The 17,268-nt window shown below is 50.8% G+C and overlaps 3 protein-coding genes across 4 annotated transcripts; 2 read left to right on the top strand and 1 right to left on the bottom strand.

Annotated features, from left to right (window-relative positions):
* The first annotated feature begins 4,016 nt into the window (after positions 1 to 4,016).
* On the top strand, positions 4,017 to 13,430 carry LOC105700615 (cell adhesion molecule 4). Its single transcript, XM_012426634.1, has 5 exons — positions 4,017 to 4,319; positions 6,253 to 6,401; positions 7,539 to 7,749; positions 8,061 to 8,363; positions 8,445 to 13,430. The coding sequence occupies exons 1-5, from the start codon at positions 4,250 to 4,252 to the stop codon at positions 8,645 to 8,647; spliced, it is 936 nt and encodes a 311-aa protein (XP_012282057.1). The 5' UTR covers positions 4,017 to 4,249; the 3' UTR covers positions 8,648 to 13,430.
* A 357-nt stretch (positions 13,431 to 13,787) lies between these two features.
* Positions 13,788 to 15,864, top strand: LOC105700611 (eukaryotic translation initiation factor 2 subunit 1). Of its 2 annotated transcripts, none has more exons than XM_012426628.2 (6): positions 13,788 to 14,031; positions 14,338 to 14,580; positions 14,670 to 14,901; positions 14,981 to 15,213; positions 15,295 to 15,410; positions 15,487 to 15,864. In XM_012426628.2, the coding sequence occupies exons 2-6, from the start codon at positions 14,343 to 14,345 to the stop codon at positions 15,667 to 15,669; spliced, it is 1,002 nt and encodes a 333-aa protein (XP_012282051.1). In that variant the 5' UTR covers positions 13,788 to 14,031; positions 14,338 to 14,342; the 3' UTR covers positions 15,670 to 15,864. The 2 variants fall into 2 exon arrangements, with proteins under 2 accessions (XP_012282051.1, XP_012282050.1); XM_012426627.2 differs by having other exon boundaries at positions 13,788 to 14,076.
* Positions 15,865 to 15,930: 66 nt separating this feature from the next.
* On the bottom strand, positions 15,931 to 16,710 carry LOC105700612 (40S ribosomal protein S20). The gene is made up of 3 exons (XM_012426629.2): positions 16,583 to 16,710; positions 16,295 to 16,403; positions 15,931 to 16,213 (listed from the first exon to the last, which is right to left on the bottom strand). Exons 1-3 carry the CDS (start codon positions 16,583 to 16,585, stop codon positions 15,957 to 15,959), a joined length of 369 nt encoding a protein of 122 aa, XP_012282052.1. The 5' UTR covers positions 16,586 to 16,710; the 3' UTR covers positions 15,931 to 15,956.
* Between the last annotated feature and the right edge of the window lie 558 nt (positions 16,711 to 17,268).

Here is a 17,268-nt window from a genome sequence, read left to right as displayed (position 1 = left end):
CGCAGAGAAGAGGTGGATGCACCTGCATCGAACGTAACAAGCGAACGAAACGGAACGCTTCGATCGATAGGACGCCGGAATAATGAGAAAGAGAGAGGGAAGAGAGGGAAACCCCGGGGGGCGGGAAAGCCTTTCGCGGAAGCGCGATTTTCCAAAAGTTCTCTCCCCCCGGGGAAGTTTGCGCAACCCGCAATAAGCTTCCACTTAGGGCGCGTAAAACGGGCCCGATATCGCCGGGAAGGAAACCAACGCGGAAATCCCGCCTCCGGTGCTTTTATCTCGACCGCATCCCCCGGAGATGTGAAATTTTCGAGCGACTCGCGAAGTTGCGAAATTCTTAAGAGGGGCTGCGATTCAGAAGGGGAGGGTACTCGATTTAGCAAGGGATTTTGTAACGGGGCACCTTTCCTTTATGCACCCGATGGATTCCTATCGGCCTATCTCTCTTTCTATCTCCGTCTCTCCCTCTCTCGGAGACCATCCTTGTCGACTGGCCTACATTTCCCCCGAGAATGGGGGAAAGGGGACAATAGAAAACTCATTCGAATACTACCTGAGACGTTCCTCTTCCCGCTTTTCTCGGATTTGATCGATCGCTCGGACCTCGATGGGGTGATAACGCACCGCGGCTCTTGATAAGGCCTGATAAGTAGCCTGCGAGTCCTGCATCCCGTCTGGGGAAGAACTTGGGTCCTAGGAAGGTATTAATTATGGAAATTAGATTCATTGAATTTCTTTCCAAGTCTTAAGGATTTTCTTTTTTTTTTTCTTTTTTTACCGCGACGTGGAACTTAGGTTCTGGGAGTAGTATTAATTATGGGAATTAGAATTTTTTTTTTCTTTAAGGCTCTTGGATGTATTTTTTTATCTACCTGGACGTGGAGATCGACCCCGCCATGGGGCACCATTTGCAAGACGAGCACCCGACCTAATCGTCCCTTGGGGGAGTAAATCCTGGAGAGATTTACGGCCGGGAGATCCAGTGGTTAGGATGATCGAAGTCGGAGGCTCCCTAACTCGAGTCGCCCGATGTCGCGGGGATTAATGCTAGATTTGTCAGGATATCCGGGAGGATGATTCGCGGGGATAACGCCGCGGTTTCTCCGTGCGCCGAGTCGATCGCGTAGACGCTCCCCTTGATGAATAATCTGCTGCGGATGGGAGGAAGATCCCGAAGATCCTTAACCCTGAAAAACAGACATGCCGGGTAAATATAGGGAACATGGACACGTGGTCTCGGATTGATTCATACTCGGAGAAGCTCTCCTTGACAAATATAATTTACGGATGGAAGGAAGACCCTTAACCCTGAAAAAATACACTTGTTATGTCAGCATCCTATCGGTACCAACAGACACGTGGTCGCAGAGACCACCACAATGTCTCGGGTATAAGATGAAGCGTTAAATTAGAAAATAATACCTAAACCGTACGAAAATTAAACCTTTCAAGGAGATTAAGCGTTGCACGATAACCGAATGATACCGATAAAAAATATATGAATTTATGGCCGGGTCACTGAGCCCACGTGTCCCCGGTTAAAGGGTTAAAGTAAGAAAATCAAGGAAGGGCGTTTTCTCGCCTCGTCACCGGATGACTCGATTTTCTCCGAATTCCCCGATTTCCCGAAAATGCCATCACGTCCCGGAACCAAGAGTGGCGGGAAGAAATCCTCCCGAATTTTTTATTTCCTCCCCCAGGTGCGTGCTCGGCCCTTCCAGTCCTGGAGGGTCGCACCCCCTCCGACTTCCGGTTTCCGGATTGCGCTTCCGACGACCACCGGCACCGGCATCGGGTTACCGGACGCGAGGAGATTGTTTCGTGACCGGGCCGGAAGTCGACCACCCTCGACTTAGGGCTGCCAAAAAATGGAATCTCGGCAGAACGGGAGCTCGAAAACGTCCTTCGAGACCGTTTCCAGGATCCTCGAGCCTTCCTAGACTCCTTACCAGCCCGAAATTCTCTCTCGACCCGCAAATCAGGACCCGGTTCCGGGTAACGAGAGCCTTGCGTGTCGCCGGTCGATTAATCGATCCGCGAATTGCCAAGTCTTGCAGCGAGACGGCGAACTAATTAAAGTATCGCCACAGAAGATCTCCAGAAGGGTCGCTAATTCGTTCTTTCCTTCCTGCCCAGGAAGTTGATTTTTCGAAACAGGGAAAGGAAAGAAAAGAAAAAATCAGAAACACTGACGATCATCCCTTCCGCGTTCCTAATTAAAATCGAAGTGAAGCATCCCATTGAAGACTCATCAATGAGACTTGATTACAATTTTATCTATTTTCTCCAGGATCTAATTGCGCAGATTTTGCACAATTTGCACTTAACTTTATGGTCGAACGTCACGAGGCACCTTACTACAGTCTATTACGAATCGCCCCTCTCGCACCTGCTCCAAAAAGAGCAAGTTTCTCCCTAACGACGTCGATATTTATTTTTTTATACCGATTCCTCATGACGCAAGGCCTTAAGTACCGATTGAAGTTACCATGCCAGGTCCGAGGAAGATGCCCATAAAAAATGGAAAACGAGAGGAGACTCCTCAGGAGTCTGCGACAGGACGCGTCCACTCGGCCGGGTTCGCCCTCACCTCGGGCCGCCACGTGGGAGCGAGAGAGAGGGCGCGTGGGGGCGTAGCGGGCGAGCGAGCGAGACAGCGCTAGCGTCGCGAGCCTGACGTCACTGGAGGGCGCGGAAAGAACCGGAAGGAATAAATCCCGGTCCCGTCGGCGGGCTCGATTTATTTTTCCGCGGGCTCGGGCCACCGTGGCAGGGATAAGGGCGACTTCGGGATAAAAAGGACCGATTCTTGCGGAGGATCCCGGGGGACGAAGGAGAGAAAGAGAGACAGAAAGAGTCTGGAGCCAATCGCGATCGATCGGCCCTTCCGTCGACTCTCCGGCGCGATCAGAGATTAGAGGAGCTTTCAGGGTCGACGAGGGGGGCGAAGAAAGGGGACATATAACAAGAAAATCCCCTTAAAACACACCGTTTTACAAAAATTTAGCCAAATACATTCATCATTATTCAATTAACTGCGAAAATAGCTCGAATTGCTCCCTTCTCCCGAAAAGCTCAAATCAGCTGTTTTTCTCAAATATAGTAGAACATTAGTTCCGTTGAGCTCCCAGCTGAATAAAAAGAAGATCGTGAGTTGAACCGCACGGATCGGCTCGAGGAATTAGTCGCGACGATTTATAGCTACGCAGGTGCGTTTTTAGACCCATCAGGAATAAGCGTTAAGTGTAAGGGAAAGGGGAGGAAATATTCCCCGTCCTGGGTCGCGGTTCTTCCGGAACGAGCTTATTTTCCCTTGGGAGGGGATGAGGGGCGGGGGCTCCAAAACTTTCCGTGTAACGCGTCATCGAATTATCCGGATAACTCCGCGGGAACGCAACGCTCTAATTACCCCGACACCTCGCTTTCGGAGAGGTCGCTCTTTGGAATCCGGGTAATTGAAATATCCCCCAGGAGGGAAATCTCCGGGTCAGCTTCGCCAGGGATGGCTTAGACCTTCCGCGAGTTCGACATCGGGGTTGAGCCATACCATCGGCACGCGGGAGAGGTCCGCGCGTTAATTCGTAGGGAGTAATTCCGAGGATCACCAGGAGTCTCGGAAGTGTTTTCGAATCGGATCTCTCCCTTAAAGCGGGGGGAGCGCATTGATCGAATTAATTCGGAGAGCGCGACCGGTACCCAGGGGGTTAGGGAGGGGTGCCTCCGCCGGGTCGGGAAAACGGCTCCGTTTTTCCGTGGGAATCGGGAGTATCGAGCGCGGCAAGATCTTCCCCAGGAGCCGGCGAAGTCGGGCGGGCCGAAAATCCGACGGGCTCGCTCGCCCGCGGCTCGGCTCGGCGCGTCCCTCCTTCCGGGGCGCCTTCCCCGCCGCGACTGGTGGGGCGGGGCGGGGCGCGCGGGCAAGGCGAAGGAGAAGAAGGAGCGCGGCCGCGCATGCGCGCCGCCCGGCCGGGCGAGAGTGCCGTCGCGTCCCGGCAGTTCGGAGCTTCGCCCGGGCGCCGGCGGGACGAGAGCGACCCTCGGCTCGCGAGACTCGCGCGCGCCTCGCTCGACGAGAGCGCGACTGGCCGAAGGGCCCGCGGGGGACGCGGGGAAGGCGATCGAGATAGAGAGAGAGAGCGCGAGTGGAGGGCCAGGGCGAGTGGCGCGGGCCGGGATGCCGTCAGACGGGCCCGCGCCGTAGGGGAGGCCGGAGGTCATGCCAGCGGCCCGGTCCCCGAGCTAGGCCAAGATGAGGGCCTCCTCCCACGTCAACTACTACGTCCTGTGCCTCGTCTGCTGGATACTGCTGGGCATCACCGGTAAGGGCGGGCCCCCCTCACCCCCTGACCCACCCCCACCTCGCCCGGGCGCCGGAGGGCGCTCTTGGCCGAGATCGGCGCGACGATCGATCGAGCGGGATCTCGCCCAGGGGGAGCTCCTGGGGGACTGGCCGGCCGACCGCGGCCTGGGGCCGCCCCCCTCGCGACCGGACTACCCCCCAGGAAGGCCCCGGTATCGCTATTATCGGCCGACCTCCGACCTAGCCTAGGTCGCTTCCGCTTTTCTCCCACCCGCCGCCCTAATTCATCGGCCGCGCCGAGTTAAGTGGGTCAGCGCCGAAATTAGGGGTGCGTCGATGCACTCCCCCTCCACCCCCTGAGGATGGGGACTTAGGAGAGTCGGAGCTCGTGATCCTTGCAGGTGAGGATTTCCGGGAATCCTCGGAGATCCGGAGATCTAGAGATGTGCAGTTCTCCAGGAATGGGTGGATCGTCATCGGGGTGCCGGGCGAAGGTGGCGGTTTCTTCGAACTTTTGGAAAGGGGGAGGAACTCCTTCCTGTGGAAGGAACGGATCCGTGTTAGCGACCCCTGACTCGAGGTGGACGACGGTCAAGGGGGCGAGGAATTAACCCTCCGCGCCCCGCCCCGCCCCGGGCCGCCCCCGCCACCCCCGCGGTTCGCGTCGAGGCGTTCACCTAAATATTCCCATCGATCGCTCCCGACCCCGTACCTGGGGTCTCGATGATTCCGACGAAGTCGATAATAATTAACCCCCCTTGGCCGGCCGGCACCTGAGGAAGTCAACCCCGTCTTGGCCACGGGTCGATGCGTCGCTATCAACGATTCCCACGATCTTAGAGGCCGCTGACCAGGAAGTCGACGGCTCTCTAAGGGAGGTCTCCTTATGGTAGCATCATTTAGTTATCATCGCGATTTCGGAGGTCGCTGACAAAGAAGTCGGCATCCCTCCAAAAATAAGGGAGGACTCCTCTAAGCCATACGATCTACGAATCCCTGAAGTGATTGCCGCAATTTCCGATGACGCTGGGCAGGAAGCCTCTCCTTAATTTACTATTAATTCACCTTGCAGTGTATCTTCATTACGCATACCTGACGGTACAATGTCCTTCGTGGTGGGCGTAATTCCTTATGCTCGTGGACCTTAGACAGTGATCAGCAAAATGACTCATTGTCAGTCTTGCACTTGCACTTTTTGCCCGACCAGGATTATAAGGCCTGGATCGACCTTTTTTCACGTCATTAGCCCCTGCCTTAAAGAGCTCCTCTCTCTCTTCAGGCAAGCTCTTCAGGGTGGCGCAACCCTCGCGGGCGAAATCGGTCCTGGGGTGCTGATCGATGGCGGAGTGCGATGCACTTTAATCCGGCCATCCTCTTTCCGGACTGGCGATTCTGGAAAGAAGAGAAAACGTCTCGGTGAAATCGAACGAGCGATTCCTCCCCTAGGATGCTCTCACGGCACCCTCGAAACGTTCCCCAGGGAAGGCTGGACTCGGCCAGATCGATTCTCCAGTTTCTTTATCACATTTCTCGGGGAAATTCAAGCCTTCGAGCTATGTCCGTCGTCCCCCTTATCACAGGCCCCGTGATAAGGCACGCGTTAAAGTCGGTCCCATTAATCGCGATCGACTTGTTGCTTCGATCCGTCCAATGTGCCATTATCATGGGATCCGATGCGGATGCCGAATTTCGGGAAAAGTGCCTTTTTCGGCAGGACCAATTCTACGGAAATCGCAGCGGAAAATGGCGTCCTTTGTCGCGAATAAGAACGTTAAGTCCCGGTAAGCTCGGATTCGGGGCTCGCACCCGGAATGGACCCCTTAGGACTCGCGAATGGCTCCGCTTTTGACGAAAGCTCGGATTTACGCGACCCTTAAAACTCGCTCGATCGATCCGCGGGGAGCGTCGGGCTCATCGGGGTGTCTCTCTCTCTCTCCCTCTCTCGATTGCAGGGGTGAGCACCAGGTCGCACTCGTTGGTGAAGAGGTTCAACGGACTCTACACGGGGCCCTATTTCGACCACAACCCGACGAACGTCACGGCCCAGCTAGGCACCCACGCCTATCTGCCTTGCAAAGTCCGCCAGCTTGGAAACAAATCCGTAAGTGTCCCCGGATAGTTTGCCGATAACAGTGGTCCCGGATCGCCAGTGATAACGGAGCCTCGAGAGGGCTGCACCTTGAACCTTCCTCCCATCTCTCTGCTCTCCCAGTTGAGGAGGCACGACGACCCTCGCGATAAGAGATAAGGGATTCATCCCGTCTCGAGGGGTCCTCTCGTGGACCGTGAAAGGTCCCCCGGGTCGCCAGGGTCACGTGGTAGTACATCGCCGGTACAGGAACTGCATCGAAGATGTCGCCTGGTACAGAACCTTCATCCAGGATATTGCCGTCCAGGATGTCTAGAATCGGGTCATTCCTTGGGCGATTTGCAGTTCGTCTTCAAGGTGGACTCGGGGCTCCTCGAAGGGACGCACGCTGTCCTTTGACTCGCCCTCTCGATAGACATCGACCCCTCCTTCGAGGGGCTTAACGAATCGCCAGGAGACACGCGACTTGGAATAATTAACCGGGGCACTCGACGCCCTGCCGATAGTATCGCCTCTAATTAAATGTACCTACTCGCGTGGCGGGTCATGGATCGCGTGCCTGTGCAGCTCCTTCGAAGCTCCCGGGCGTTCCCTTGGCCTCGGAGAGGTCCACGAAGACGGGCAAACTCGTAAGCAATAGTCTCGAACATACTGAAACGAAATGGCTGGGTTAGGCTAAGGTTCACAAAATGCGTTATTGCGAGATAATGGACCTAAACTCGCGTCCAGAGTTTGCACATCACTATTCTCGATGAAAATGGGGTCGAAAAGTCGTGTGCAATTTTTTTTTTTTCAGAACACGGTTTGCCCGTAATTAATAATTCATTGAAAAATGACCGACCGAGTCATCCTGCCTCTGCGCGGCAGAGAGCTGATTCTCGTTAATCGCGTTTAGCTAACCGACGCACCCGGTCGGCCAGTTTTCAATTAATTATTACAAGCAAGGTATAGACGGTAGAGGGAAGGTCTACAGGACTTTTCGACTCCATTTTCAACGAGGTTGAGCAAACCACGGCCATGAACTCGGTTGCACCCTGCATATCAAAGCCACGGTGGAAATAATTTCGAAAACGCTCTACGTGATCGAGCTCGTAGGGATAATCCTTCCATGAAAGGTACATCGAGTAACAGCGTCGTTGGTTTCCGAAGGTCTCATGGATTAGGATGAGGGACTCGCACATCCTCTCGGTGGACAGGACCATGTTCATCGCCGACGAGAGGTTCCAGGCCATGTTCGTCGACAACGTGGAGACGTGGACGCTGCAGGTCAAGTACGTCCAGGCGCGGGACGAGGGCGAGTACGAGTGCCAAATCTCGACCGAGCCTAAAAGGAGTCACATCATCAAGCTCATCGTCGTCGGTAAGACCTCGGACTCCGTTTGTACCTTAAGGGGATACGAAAGTGGCACCCTAGGAATCGATCGTTCATGAAACTTATCTCCGACCCGGGTATACCTAATCGTTTCAACCTTTACAATGTGAATACGGAGTCTATGATTAAGGTCCCTACCCCCATGAAATTTCATTTTTCTTTTCTTCTATAACGTCGATAAACAAATTAAGCAAAAATTGAAATTTCATTAACTAAGCTTCATTAGCGGTACTTTCATGTCACCTTAAGTATAGTAGAGTACAGTAAGAGAGTAAACCGACCTCGCGGGTACCTCGCAGTGCCAAAGATCGAGATCGTGGGTGACCGCGACATGTTCGTCAAGACGGGCAGCACGGTGACCCTGAAGTGCGTCATCAAGCAGTCCCTCGAGGGCCCTTTTTACGTGTTCTGGTACCACTTCGACGAGCGGGTGCTCCAGTACGAGGAGGGAAAGGGCAAGCGGGAGATCAGGACGGAGCGGGCCAACGGCGACACCGTCAGCAGTCTCGTCATCCATAACGCCCAGAGGGAGGACTCGGGGAACTACACCTGCAGTCCCAGCAACCTGGATAGCGCCAGCGTGCAGCTCCACGTGCTCAACGGTAACGAGGTTCCTTTGGAAAAGGATAAAAATAATTAACGATGAAAGCGATGGAGATATTAAAAATTAATAAACATTTCAGGAGAACATCCAGCCGCGATCCAGCGCGGGATCGGCTCGTCGCAGGGCGGGAGCCGCGCTCTGTGGTGGCTCGGGGGCGCCGTGGCGCTCTCGTCGAGCCGCGGGGAGAGATTGCTGGCGCTCACCCTGCTGCTCGCCGCCGCCTTCCTGGCCCACGCCCTGACCCACGTCCTGGCCCGATCGGGCGGCGCGGCCGCTCGATAGGGCTCCGCCCGAAGGAGTGGGCCCCGACCCGGCCACCTTCTACGGTAAGGGGACCGAGAGGACCCAAATGGACCCAAAAGGAGCCAAGAGGAACCGCATGGATCCGATTAGATCCGAATGGACCCAAGAGGACCCAAGAGGACCCGAAAGGACCCAACAGGACCGACCAGTGCCGCCAGAGTTCCCTCGCCGTTCTCCCACCGATGGAGGAGGGGAATCCCTTCCTAAGGAATTTCCTCCCATTCCTTGTCCATCCTGGTCGAGGGGAAGACCCAGATAAGGGGGAGGCTGGGGAAGAGAGGACGCGGTGGGGACCTTTTGGCAGCACTGGGACTGCAACGGGCCCATCAACGGGGACTTCCCTCCTCGAGGGCCCGACGACCCGCCACCTTGGCGACGCCCTTCCACCGCCAGTCCTGGGACCTCGGAAATTCTCCCTGGGCCACCCCTCGAGGCGCGCCCGTTGTCGGCAACCCGACGAATCCGGCGTTCAGGTCTCCGTGAACGTCTCGCATTGGAATATGCGTAACCGTGGGAACTGGCCGGGATGTTCAAGGTGGCGTCGATGTTCGCCCTCTTGGACGGCCAATTCTTATCGATATGCTTATCGTTGTGCGAGGGGTCTATTGTCTTTGCAAATTGGCCGAGCTTGAATTCGTCGACTTGCCCACGACGTGCGCTCCGGTCTCAGGGGCTCAGCGCGTTGCTGACGAACGACGAGGTAGCGACTAGGACTTAGGCGGTCTTCGGTCTCGAGACGCAGCAACGATCCGGCCGTTAGTGATTATAGACGACGACGTTAGACCCCGCGACTCCATTCTCGAGCCTTTCCGAGCATCGACTCGGGTCCGGTCTCGTCCCGACGAGGAGGACCCCCTTCTCGAAGGAGCTTCCTCGAGAGCCGAAGACGGTGACGGTGCTAATCACTCGACGCGTAATCAATGGAATCAATCGACTGAAATCGATGCGATCGACCTGACGTCTTAAGGCGGCGCGAAAGTGCCGTCGGAGATCTTGTCGATGAAACTTTTCTCCGAACTGGGTGTACCGAATCGGTTCAAACTTCACAATGTGATTGTAGAGGTTGTAAGGGAAGTCTCGACGCCCGTGAAATTTCAAATTTTTTTAAAATTTGATTACATACATTTTTTTTTTATATTTATCGGTCCTTCCAGTTTGGAGAAAAGGTTCTTGGACGGTTGACTCGGATGCCACTTTCACATCCCCCTTAATTAGGGCATTCGATCGTCATCTCTCTCGGTGTCTTCGAAACTCGATGGAGCTCTCTCGAGGAGCGAATCAATCGATAAATCGAGCTTATCCGAAATTAAGGTCGTTCCTCGGAAATCGACGTCCAGGCGGACACGGCGCCGCTTCGTCCGCGTCCCGCGTTGGCAAAGAATCGAAGCTTGTTCGATAGGCGATCGATCTTTTCTTCTTTATACATGTATACATGAATATATATATAATCGAGACGCCACGTGTGCGTCGACAAGGATAAGAGGAAACCGCGGAGGACTCGCTCGAGCCAGTCCTCGAGGTTTCCTACGCTAGATAAGGCTGATAAAAAACACCGTTGAAAGGAACGACAATTATCGCAATTTTTTAACATCTTAATTAGACCTTCCATTCACTCGTGACATACTAATTTGACGACATATCTCCAAGTAGAGTCTACAACACACGTCGTAAATCCAGGTATAACATTCTAAGGGAACTCCAGGATTACAACGTGTGTTTATAAACTAACAAATTCGTTTCAACAAGTTCGACGAGTATTTCCAATTTTTGTACGGCATTAAGGGGATGTGAAAGCGACAACTGAGGGGTGAATCGTTCTTTTCTCGTAATTTGATGCATCAAATCGTTTGAAACTTTACAACGTGAATATGGAGGCTGTGTGATATGAATTTTAAGAAAATTCGTTTATGGATAATTTCAGAATTTTTTCTATAAGAAATGACATTTCCCGAGTCTCGGGACCTATCTTGGGGCCTCCCTATTAACGTGGGAAGATTTGAGAAGAAATTGGCCCCCCCGATTCGGGAAATTGGCGAACGAACGATTGATTACCCCGATACCACTTTCTAATCGCCTTAAGGATTAAAAGCGTGCGAGTCTCTCGAGTACTTTGAACGGTGGCCGTCGACGCACCGCGCGGCGCGCTCGTACACGCGTACACCCGTACACAAGTACACACCCTCGCGCTTACCGGCGTGTCCAAGTAGAATTGAACAAGTTTCGGCTCGCCGCAATGCGGACGCCCGCTCGCTCGAGAAGTTTCCGAAGAGAGGAGAGAGAAAGGAGGAGTGCGAGATCGGGACGCCGGGCCGGAAGTCGCGGAGGAGGGCTTCCGGCCCCGGCGCGCGAGAACCGACGCGAGAAGGTCATAGATTATCTACGATTCATGTGATTGTCTGTAAATACCTAGTATATAAAGAACAAAAAAAAAACAACGTAACGTAACGTTAATTAACGATAAAAGGGAAACCAAGGAGGAAGGGAAAATAACGCCGTACGTGTTGCATTAAAGGGATAACGTTAACGTGTAACTTCCGGGGTCGTTAAAAGCGAGGAGGCATCGGACCGGTCTGGCCGCCCGTGCCGAGCACGGCCGAAGACGCACGGAAGTACCCGAGCGCCTCGAGATTCACCGAGGCACGGGCCGGCCACACGCGACTAGATGCCGGCGCCCTAACCTAACACGCCTAGCGTAACGAGCGGCCGAGCGACGCCTCGCTCGGGCGTCGTAGCCGGCGAGAGAGAGAGGAAGAGAGAGAAAGAGAGAGAGTGAGAGAGAGAGGCTCGTTGGACCGACGTCGCGGCGTCGGTCGAATGACGTTCACGGAAAGGGGCGACGGGGACAGCCCGGCGACGGCGACTCCTCCTTTCCCGGCGCTCCCAGCCCGGGACGACGAGGCGCCGCGTCCAGCGACTCCTGGGGGTCGACCGCGATCGGCGGTCCGTCCTCGAGGGTCGCGGCCTCGGATTCGTCCCCCCTCGCCGGCGGGAACCCCGACCGGCCCCGGGGGACCGAGCGCGCGTCCTCGTCGCTCCTTTGAGGATAAACCGTCTAGGATATCGATAGTAGCGGCATTGAATTTTTGTACCGACGTCTCTATCGTAGTGGTTAAGTGCCCGCCCTAAGGTTGGCCCTTCGTTCGGCCGCGCCCCCCACTCCCGGGCCCTCCACTCGTCCGGGGACGCTCGCGCCTGGTCCAGGGCTTCGTGACGAAGGCCTCGCTAAATCGGTCAAGTCCATGTAACGAAGGACCCGGTAAACTGGTCAGACCTACGTAACGATGGCCTTGCCTAATTGGTTGGATTTACGCGACGAACGCCTCGTCTAATTAGTCATGCCTACGTGACGAAGACCTTGCCGAGTTAGTCAAGCCCTGGGAACGATAGCTTCATCTAACTAGTCGGGCCTACGTGACGATGGCCTCGCCGAGTTAGTCAAGCCTAGGGGCGAAGGCCTCGATGCATTGATCAAGCCTCGTGACGAAGGCCTCGCCTAACTAGTCAGACCTACGTAACGAAGGCCTCGCCGAACTAGTCAGACCTACGTGACGAAGGTCTCGCCGAGTCAGTCAGACCCTTATGGCGAGGGCCTCGCCGAGGACGGACACGCGCGAGCGACCAGCGAGAAGGAGACCGCCCTGTCGAGCGGGCGAATGAGCGGACGGCACTCTCGTTATTAGGGGCACGCCTCGTTTCGCGGATTTCTCTATGGCCAGCCATTTGCGATTTTCTAGCGGAAATCACACCCGTCGAATCCCCGAGATGATGCTGAGAGCGCGACACGTCGCGAGAGACGACTATGAGGGGGGTTGGGAAGGGGGGAGGGGGGAAACGGAACGGAGAGGGGTGTTCGGGAGACACGAGAGGACGAGGAGGCGGACAAGTTGGGATAATAAATCAATGTTATCACCGTGCAAGCTGGTCATTTCGGATTCCGTTGTCCGCTTCGTGTTTAACCACGGGGATGGCCTCGGAGAGGAAGAGAGAGAGAGAGCGAACACCGCGCTCCGTGACGTGCGAATTCTTCTCGGGATCGTCGGATTTTTTCATTAGCTCCGTCGTCGACGACGGCTTGGAAATTCGATCCGGAGTCTCCGATCGATTTTTATACCAATCGATCGACGGATGAGTTCGATCGAACGTCACGTGGGCTGCGCTTCGCCCTTTCCGTGTGACTCGTGTCGTCAGGGACCTCGTTTTTTATTTCTCCTCTTGAGATCCGACTTGTTCAGGGGATTGTCTTCGCGACGATGCGACTCGAGAATACGCGTCGAGCATGGATATCCGTTCCTCGTTTCGATCCATCGACTTCGCCGCACCGTTTTTGAGGTGTCTCGAAGTCTCGTGGACGTTCGTCTCGGACGCGGAATCTTTTCCTGGAAATGGCCCCCCTCTTGCGTAGGAAACGTTTTAACCCTCGGATTTTCTAGTATCGCTCGATCGAACTCACCTGTTTTTAGATCTCCACCGGGGTTACTTACTCGGCGCACTCGGACGATCCTAGTTCGGTCGCCGATGGTAACTTCGGCCCTCGCGAGTCGGTCCGCCATTTTCTTCGGATCGAAGCTTCCCGAAAAGAATCCGCGTCCACCGAGTGATCCGTCGCTGCACTTTGCGTACAAGGTCGGGTATTTCGTTTAAAGGTATCGTGACAAGGGGCGGAGAACACCCCGTTCTATGTGTGTAAGAACCATAAAGCTTAACAAAGAACATTATACTATAAACTTACGGAATACCAAATAAAAGTAAGCCAAATCGTTAAGCTCGCCAATCCTCACCTCCTTCCTCTTCCGTGCATTTGGAAACCGTTAGAAAGGATTGGACTGCCTTTCGTTTGCTGGATTTTCGAAATAAGGGATATCAAATCGTCTTACTCGGACTGAATTGATTGTATCACTTTAAAAAACGGTAACGTACTTCTGAGCCCCGTGAAAGAGACGCCTCGGTTCGGTTGCGCGGTTTCATTCAAATCGAGCGATTTCGCGCGCGCTTTCTTGTGGCCGCGAATCGAACTGCAGAGCGCATTGATTAAGGCGCCTCCAAGTGGAGGAATGTTTTACTGCGTTAGCATTCTGTGGGGTTATAGTCCATGGCCGTGAAGCACGCTTCGGCCTATTCCAATCGGCTTCTAGGGGACTGCTAGGAGACGTCGGAATTCATCGTCAGTGGTTGAGAGGTTATCTATTTTATTTATAGTTTATGCCATCGCCACTTGAAAATAGAAAGCATCGAAATTAAGTAAGCACAAATTGAGAACCACTGATCTCCGCTTTCCATAGCTTTGCCATAGTAAAGTCAAGATTGCACGTGGATTGTCAACATATTCAAAGGGATTTGATACACCTCAACAAATTGTTCATATTGTAAATATACTCTATTTACCTTGGTACAGATAAGACACTATACAGGTAACCATATACGTCATACTTGCACGATTTTCACAGATTCATTCAATCTAACCTGTTTGTTAGCTTGCTTGTATTAAAACCAAATATCGGCATCAAAGTTTGTATAGAGTGAATTGCGCCCGGGCAAGATACGATCTAATGTATATCTGTAATGTAAATTGATTTTATTTTAATTTAATATTTCCGTGCTTATGAAATATGGTAAATAGAACAATACATGATTATATATTAAGGTAATTTCTTTAACGTGTTTACTTTTAGCCAACATGGTACTATCGTGTCGATTTTATAAAAGGAAATATCCTGAAATAGAAGACGTCGTGATGGTGAATGTTCGCAGTATAGCTGAAATGGGTGCATACGTTCATCTATTAGAATATAATAATATCGAGGGCATGATCCTATTGTCTGAGCTCTCTAGGAGAAGAATTCGATCTATTAATAAGCTTATTAGAGTAGGAAAGACTGAACCGGTCGTAGTCATTCGTGTGGACAAGGAAAAAGGTATCCTATGATTATTTCGTCATCAAAACATTGAGTTGACATGCTGAGTGTATATAATGATAATGGATGTGACTATTTCCTACATTCAGGTTACATTGATTTAAGTAAAAGAAGAGTGTCGGCTGAGGATGTTGAAAAATGTACAGAAAGGTATGCTAAGGCGAAAGCTGTAAATTCAATTCTCAGACACGTTGCAGAATTATTACATTATGACAGTGATGAACAGTTAGAGGAACTGTATCAGAAGACAGCTTGGCATTTTGAAGAAAAATATAAGAAGCAAAAAGCATCAGCATATGACTTTTTTAAACAATCAGTATTGTATGCATTAATTTAAGCTAATCGGCACTTTTTTATTTATTCGTTAGATGAGATGTTCTTGACTTTAATATACTTTTAGGGATCCTTCTATCTTGGCTGAATGTGGTCTCGATGAACATACGAAGGAAGTATTGTTAAACAACATAAAAAGGAAACTTACATCTCAGGCTGTAAAAATCAGAGCTGATGTTGAAGTTGCCTGCTATGGTTATGAAGGAATTGATGCAGTAAAAACGGCTTTGAAAGCTGGTTTAGCCCTTTCAACGTACGAAATTCCAATAAAGATCAACTTGATTGCCCCTCCTTTATACGGTCTGTTTATTATTTTTGAGATATGTGAAGAAGTGTATTACTTTTTCGATCTAACAATTTATAAATGTTTTAATTCTATAGTAATGACAACGTCAACTGCAGAGAAGCAAGATGGTTTGAAAGCATTGAATGATGCAATAGAAGTAATACAAGAAAAGATTACGTCATTGGGAGGTGTATTTAATATGCAAATGGCTGTAAGTTACGAATTCTGTAAATAACTTTAAAATACATTAGTCGTATATATTATTAAATTGTGTTTTTTAATTCCAGCCTAAAGTTGTGACTGCTACTGACGAAGCAGAACTGGCAAGGCAAATGGAACGTGCAGAACTGGAAAATGCAGAAGTCGCTGGTGATGACGATGAAGAAGAAGTCGAGGGAATGGGTGACTTCAGTGGAGGAGAAGGTGAAAATGAGACCAAAGATGAAAATGGGTCTCATGAAGAAAACTGAACCTGTAATGTATACTCTGATCGGAAGTCCTATCATCGATGGTTTACGGCATTACTGTTTAACGAATAAATTTGCTTATCGTTGCACCTTAGAATTTTACAAATAAAAATCAGTAAACTGCTACTGAAATTTCTACTGTAAGGTACTCCGTAATTAATCTAATATGAGATGTTTAATAAAATTTTTAAATATGCATATGATTACTTAATTGTTCAACATTAAATTTGACAATGGATAGGATTCAAAGAGTCAATGGACCAATTAAAGATTTGTCGTTTTATTAAAACTTATTCATTAGCAATGGTGACCTCAACTTCTACACCAGGTTCAATAGAAATGCTAGTAATTTGCTTCACAATTTCTGATGGTGAATAAAGGTCAATCACTCTTTTATGAATACGCATCTGGAAGCGATCCCAGGTTTTAGATCCTTCACCACAAGGAGTCTTTCGAGTAGTGATCCTGAGAATCTTTGTCGGCATGCGGACTGGTCCTTTGACCTTCAGCTTTTGCTTCTTAGCACCATTGATTAATTCAGAGCAAACTGTAATATACACAACTAACATTAATCTCTGAACAAACTATTAAAGATAGTTAGCAAAACCACATTCTAATTTGAAATTACCTTTTTCCAAAGATCTTACGTTCCTGGACGTAAGAGTGATTCTGATACGATGAACAGATGGAGATACTTCTTGTCCTGGTTTTTCAGGATTATCAGCTTTCATGCTCGCCTATAGTTAACAAGATGTAATCATTAGATATTCAATAAAGAATTTGAAAGGTGTAGCGTTTCTCCCATACTGACTCATAACCTCAAAAGTTACTTAAAATTTTGTACTCAAATTTAGGTTCAAATAAAAATTACAGAGTCATATAATAATTAATGTACAGATGCTTAGAAACGATTTACCATTATGAAATTACGTCCCTGGTCGAGATGATCAATTTAATTCAAGAAAAAACTGACCAGCGCTGAACCAGTCCACGTACAGGTTACACGTGCCAAGCGAAAGGGATTCGTACCACTAAGGTCAAATCCGTATCCATTCTTTGCTTCCGGTTTTTTACTTAACGTAATCTGCACTCATAGTACACAATAATAAAAATTGTTCTTTAATTAAATATATTTTCTATTTTATAAATTCATTAAAAAATTTCTGTAGTTCACTGCTTGACCTTTAACGCGGGAGCTACCACATGATTCAAAGTCCCAGAATGCTTAGAACATTACAATTGAAGGAATTGACTTTACCCTTCACTTAACTTATTTAAATTACGGGAAGGTGAAATTTTATCTTAATTAAATGCTACTTCACAGCCAGTTCGCGAATCGGTGTCATCCCATAAGGATGGTACCGATCCCCCAGGTCCCGCCACGAGGAGGCCGCTGTGATTGGGACCCGCCTAAGCATAGGCACCTCAGAACCAGGATTTCATAACCCATACAGCACACCACTCGCATACCATACGCATCCGTCCATACAACACACCACTCGCATACCATACTCATCCGTCCATACAACGCTCGCCGCAGAGTACAGGGTAAGTCGCCGAGTACCTTGCCAGTTAGCATTGAATTACGGATATAATTTGCCG

The sequence above is a fragment of the Orussus abietinus genome, unplaced genomic scaffold, assembly GCF_000612105.2.
Source record: "Orussus abietinus isolate OABI.00-Male unplaced genomic scaffold, Oabi_2.0 scaffold2, whole genome shotgun sequence".
In the NCBI taxonomy this organism is placed as follows: domain Eukaryota; kingdom Metazoa; phylum Arthropoda; class Insecta; order Hymenoptera; family Orussidae; genus Orussus; species Orussus abietinus.
The sequence above is the reverse complement of the archived record's forward strand: the minus strand, read 5'-3'. Positions and strand labels throughout refer to the sequence as shown.